This window comes from Nicotiana attenuata, unplaced genomic scaffold (assembly GCF_001879085.1).
Source record: "Nicotiana attenuata strain UT unplaced genomic scaffold, NIATTr2, whole genome shotgun sequence".
Lineage (NCBI taxonomy): Eukaryota > Viridiplantae > Streptophyta > Magnoliopsida > Solanales > Solanaceae > Nicotiana > Nicotiana attenuata.
The window spans coordinates 177,455-183,825 of record NW_017671933.1 but is presented as its reverse complement, the minus strand read 5'-3'; the positions used below and the strand labels follow the sequence as shown (position 1 = coordinate 183,825).

The 6,371-nt window shown below is 36.8% G+C and overlaps 1 protein-coding gene across 2 annotated transcripts; it reads left to right on the top strand.

The window, feature by feature from the left end:
- The first annotated feature begins 667 nt into the window (after positions 1 to 667).
- LOC109210933 lies at positions 668 to 2,125 on the top strand. 2 transcript variants are annotated; one of them, XR_002065631.1, is made up of 4 exons: positions 668 to 957; positions 1,405 to 1,645; positions 1,744 to 1,878; positions 1,970 to 2,125. XR_002065631.1 is itself a non-coding variant. In XM_019374418.1 (3 exons), exons 1-3 carry the CDS (start codon positions 791 to 793, stop codon positions 1,795 to 1,797), a joined length of 462 nt encoding a protein of 153 aa, XP_019229963.1. In that variant the 5' UTR covers positions 668 to 790; the 3' UTR covers positions 1,798 to 2,125. The 2 variants fall into 2 exon arrangements, 1 of the variants encoding a protein (XP_019229963.1); XM_019374418.1 differs by having other exon boundaries at positions 1,744 to 2,125.
- The last annotated feature ends 4,246 nt before the right edge of the window (positions 2,126 to 6,371 follow it).

Sequence of the window (6,371 nt, the reverse complement as noted above, 5' to 3'; positions counted from 1 at the left end):
AACCCCTCATCCCTCGATAATTTTGAAAAATTGACCTCAACATTGTGAACTCTTGAAATTTTAAAATTATTGTTAGCAGAGTGCAATCGGAGTGAGTTTAGGATGGTATTGACTATTATTTGGCATTGGATGAACGTGCAAAGAAGTAAATTTTGACTTAAATCAATAAGAATTTAGGCAACTTTTTATACACAAGAAGAGGTTCATTTGCCTATAATTTTGATTAACTTTGAATGAAGAACTATTTTTTGTATAATGATATTATGAACGTAAAGTTTACAAAGAGATGATGGATGAGATATAACAACATAGCATATTTGTATCTAATATAATAAAATATTTATAGTTATAAATACTATAGAATTAATTACACTAAATTCACTCGGAAAATATTGAATTCAGCTATATGTTATATCAATGTAGTAATATCTTTTTCATCATTTGAACATATATTGCATTTAGTTTTACCTCCATTGCTATTTTTAATAATTTGTATACCTTTTATATTGATTAACGTAATGTACACGTGCAACGCACGTATATTAAAACTAGTATATTTAATAGTAAGACGGCAAAAACATTATGCGGGAATACTTTGGTTTGGGGTCACGGGTGTGCCGGGATTTAATGAAAGTAGAGGGATATATTAGAACTCAAGAAGAAAGCGAAAAAAGAGGTTAAAAATACAATAAACGAGTATATTGATTTAATAACGTCAGGGAGCAAGGTTAACTTGGAACCGCTTTTACATCTATTCCGCTCCTTCCTCTCGTTGCAAAGTGCAAAATCAATGGAACGCCTGGAAAGCCTGGAAAAGTTGAGGAAGGAATTGGCGCGGTGGGGCGATGAACCGTTCTTTTTTCAGAAGGACAACTATATTAAGGTCTCCTATCGCCTTTTTCGGGGTTATGGAGATTCGTTTATGGTGATTTGCGAGAAAATACAGGAGCGGATGCAGTATGCTTCTCTCTCTCACTTTCTTCTTCAGAATTGTCCGCTTTAACTTTTCTTAAATCTTTGAACGAATCTATGATACTCTTGATTTTTGTGTTAGTTTTTTTTTTCTTTCTTTTCTGTTATTTTTGTCTTCTCCTTTGGCTTTTTTGCTCTGTAATTTTCTTAGGTTTTGTCTATTATATGGTTATAATAATGGGATTTTAATTATTCTTGTCACATCACCTTAACGATTATAGACCCATTTGTAAATTTAACTTAAACCACTCCCAGGAAAGAAAACAATGAAAAATTTCACAAATATATAATTGCATATCTTACTCAAAAATTGGTGAGATGATGTCCTCTGTTTTCTTCTTCTAGCGTGTATGAGTTCCAAAATTATAAGGAGATGACTAGTGTGAGGATCTTTATTTGCTAATTCTCAACACTGATTATATATTCCTTCAGGAGTTCTCTTTGGAGAATGACTCTACCACCCTTGGGTGGTGCGAAACCATACAGATTTGACGATTTGAAAGATATGATTGAAAACTTTGACTGGGATATTCTAAAGACTACGTACGGGAGATTTTACGAAGGTGTCATTCGCGATGACAAAGGCGTAAAAGTGCAAGAAGTTACTATCAAGACATGGGATTTCTTTTGTCCAAGACAGAAGTACTATGCTGACCATCCATACACATTTTGTGTATGTTACCATCGTTATATTGGATCCCATTTCTCTTTCTCTACCCTTCTCTCTCTCTATATGAGCATTTGTGGCTAAACTATTTGGAAAATTTGCAGAATGAGCTTGAAATACTGACGGGTGAAGACCTGCATCCCAATTTGATAAGATAAAGGGGTTCTGCTTCCAGGAAGCACTTGCTGTTGTGTATGATGAAAAACCAACTATGTTTTTGTCGGTGTTGCTTCATTTTGGTATTAGAGCTACTCAAGAAAGCTATAGTTTGTTACTAAATAAATTTACTACTTCTGTATGCTCTTGATGGGTCATTTGTACCTTTGGCAGGCACTGAGTTTCGGTTGCGTGGTAGAATAAAAGTGGCTACTCAACTTGCGTTAGTTTTGTTGGCGCTATCTTCTAGTGTGTAAGTGGGCCTAATATATGTGTAAACCTTTTGTAGTAGCTGAGAATTTCATTGTGGCGCTATTTTCCTTTCTCTCATCATTTACTTCCGACTTATCTATGTGATTGTATGATATATTCTATGGTCATTGGTCATGTTTTGGGAAACTGTTCATTTGAAAGCATCCAGACTTTAACTTTTGGCTCCTGGGTACTTATTCATAGTGTCTTTCAGTTTCATTTGTAAATTTTCCGTGATTCGAGATCTTCCGCTTAGGTTCCTTCTCCAAGCATTCTATAACAATTTTCCGAGACTTTCTGTTCCCCAGAAAACCAAAGGAAGTGTTATTTCATCCTTTAATTTATCCTTTCACATCTTTAATTTTTAGCTTGGGTGAAATCTGGACTTTCATGTACCACAATTACTCATAATGTTGATGAAATTCTTTGTTCACATGTTCTTAAATTTGAAGTAGGAGTGATTTCTTTATATTGCAATAATATGGTTGAGTTGTCAGAGGCAACGAATAGGAATCTGTCAATTCTGAAGGTGATATTAGAGATATCTCCTTTGGCTCAAGTGATAGTTGCATTCAACTAAGAAGGTTTTTTTATGTGTGTGTGTGTGAATGGGAAATTAGTTTCAGGTTCTCTGGAATGTGCCGTTGAGACTTAAAGGGAAGTTCTACAAGGTAGTGGTTAGACCGACTATGTTGTATAGGACAGAGTAAAAACAAATTAATAAATTAATAAATAAAACAAATTAATATCTTAGTAAAAACTGTACAAAAAAATAAACATAAAATAACAAATAACTCTTACCCATCACCCTCAGGGACTATGATGATCCTGCCATACTGATCATAATGCACCTCCTCGTTAGCAGCAGTAGCAGCATCAGCATCATCGTCCGAAACATGTGTATCAGAGGCATGTATGGAAGGAGTAGGGGGGTCAGAGCTACTATCCCGCAAACGAAGGCCTCCAATAGGTGGAGTCGCTGATGAAGATAGATGTGATCCCTGTGACTGCGACATAGCTGCATGGATCGCAAGTGGCTGTGATACTGACTGCTGTGACCCGACTGGCTGTGATGCTAATGGCTGTGATACCATGTGGCTGTGACATGGATCGATGCGATCCATGTGATGCTGCTGGGTGGGATCCACGTGGTAGTGAGGCAGGTGGACTGTATGTCGGACGCACAGTCCGATGGCCCTGTGAAGAAACACCCAGGGTCTGCACGAAGGTGTAGGGCTGGTGATGCTGTGGCAGCTCAGTATAGCCATGGGGTAGAGGCTGTGGCATAGTGATAGGCAAATCAGAAGAGGGTGGAAAAGATTGATGAGTAGTATCTTCTACCCTCTTCTTTTACTTCCTAGCCTTATCTCGACCCCGAGAACCACTACCTTCATTGTTACCTCAACCCTTGCCTGTCATCTGCATAATATAATACATATTTAGATTGAAACATATAAGGAAACTATCTATAAACGAGAGTTATCGAAGAAACCAACTTTTTAAAGCTCATCGACGTATTCTTCCTCGTCAGAGAATTCTTCTTCCTCACTAGTTTGAGCTTTATCAGTTGATTCTTCTTCCTCGTTTTCTATAATTCTTACATCATTTATATCAACTTCTTCCAATATGTGTTCAGGATGTTCCAAATCATTTTCTAAAAGTTCGTCCACTATTTGGTGAACACTGGAGATATCATTTTGATATGCAACATCTAACACATTTTCGACTTCGACCCTACCTACAAGCTTAGTTTTGATTACAACCCACCAATCGGACTTATTCTGCCTCAGGAGCATAATACACTTGCCTAATATTATGTGCAATTATGAAAGGATCATAGCGATTATACTCCCTCGTATGATTAACCTCAATTATGTTGTATTGATTGTGTACTCTCGTACCTCTTGTTGGATTTTGGTCAAACCACTTGCATCTAAAGAGAATAATTTTCTTAAATGGCCAACCTGAATATTCTAGTTCTATTATTTCTTTGAGCACACCATAATAATCAATATCTCCAACTTGGTTGCCATCACCACCTTGAACCCACACCCCACTGTTGTTGCTTTTTTTATTTTTAGAGCAACCCTCTGTATGAAACTTATAACCATTCAAACGTACTTGAAATATGTTGTGACCTCAACACCAGGTCCCCAAGATATATCTTTCAAAAATTGATTTACATCATTATTTGGATCATTTACCTACATATTGTTAACAAAATTCATAAGTTAGCATAACTTCCAAACATTGTTTACCTACATAGTGTTAGAATATTTTAAGGATATACTTACAAATTGTTTGAACCACTTATCAAATGCCGTATATATAGCATCTTAGCCAAATTGACCCACGAAGTGACTGTGACACATCAAATATTTTGAGTAGTTGCATTGAGATGTAATCACAGTAAATTTTATATTTTGATAACTATTAAATCAATACTTACTTGAGAAATGGTACTACTTCGGGACAATTTAGCAACACATGAAGTGTAGCTGACTTGAACTCCATATCACTCAAATTTCTCTTTCTACCATCCTTAGAACATCGGCCTGGTTGATTGAATATGGACATAGGCGGATATAATGGATCATTCGTAAGGGCAACCGTGTACCTGTTGGGCCTATTCCTAGCACATGGCACATTATTCATTCTTCTAAACTCATGACCCTCAGGCAAGAATTGACGATAACAATCAAACCATGATTGCTTTCGGCCATAAAGTGAACGCTTTACTATTTTTCATGCAGTAAGGACAAGCTAGCTTCCCAGCATTCATCTACCCAGACAACATTCCATACGCAGGAAAATCATTAATTGTCCACATTAAATTAGCACGCAAATTGAAATTCTGCTTGGTTGATATGTCATATGTTTCAACACCATCGTACCACAATTGTTTTAGCTCATCAATCAAAGGTTGCAAATATACATCTATCAAACTTTTCGGATTACGTGGACCGGGGATAATACAATTTAAGAATATATATGGACTAGTCATGCACAACTCGGGTGGTAGATTATAAGGTGTAAGAAAGACAGGCCAACACGAATACGGTGTCGCAGATACAGAAAAAGGCGTGAAGCCATCCGCACACAGACCTAACCGAATGTTCCTTGGTTCACTAGCAAAATCTGGATATGTCCTATCAAAGTGCTTCCAAGCTTCTCCATCTGAAGGATGGCACATAACACCAGGTGGTCTTCTATTTTCAAAGTGCCATCTCATATGAGGAGCAGAACTCATCGACGCATATAACCTCTTTAGCCTAGGTATAAGAGGTAAATAATGCATCGCCTTGATAGCGACCATCTTCCCGCTGGAAAGCCTCTTGAAACGAGGCTTTCCGCAAAATTTACAAATGCTTAAATTTGCATCATCTTTATAATATAACATGCAACCATCTTCACAACAATCAATTCTCATTGACGAAAGTCCTAACTTAGAAACTAATCTCTTTGCCTTGTAGAAATCACCAGGTAATTTGATTTCCTCGCCAACTAGTTCACGCATAAGGTCAATGACAGAGTCCATGGCTCCTTGAGAAATATTCCAATCAGATTTCATACTTAGTAATCTAACTGCAACAGACAACTCAGAGTGCGGACGACCTTCACATAGTGGACGACTAGCTTCCTCTAACTGTTCATAAAAACGTTTTGCTTCATCATTAGGAGTTTGTTCAACATTTTCGTTGGGCTCACCCCCAAAGTGCATTCCAAAAGCATTCGCAACCATATCATGAATTCTGGAATCACTATTTCTATTCTCCCTCGATCTACTACATTCACCAAGAACCATGTTATGAAATATCCCATCGCTACCATCCATCTCTCCATGATAAGTCCACACAAAGTAATTCGCTATAAACCCCTTCCTATAAAGATGAACCTTAACTTCCTCCGGTTTTCCAAACTTCATACAGTCGCACTTAACACAAGGGCACCTAATTACTCCTTCTTTTATGTATGGCGGAAGTGACATTGCATGTCTAATAAAGTCCTCAACCCCTTCTACAAAATCCTCCCGCAATCCCCGCGGATTAGGATAATTCCTATTGTACATCCAAGAACGATGTTCCATCTATTTAAATAAAGCAAGAACAAATTAAATAGTTAATACATTAATAAACTCCTCCCTTTAAATCTTTTTTCTTATCTTATAAATGTATAATTCATAGTTTAAAGCATGAATTTAGGTACTCTTATTTAGGTATTGCTCCTCTTCTAAGACAATGAATTGTATCTTTTCACAATTGAACTCAATATAAGTAAAAAGCTAATAGGCAAAAAAAACAACCCTAATACTAAATAGTAAAAA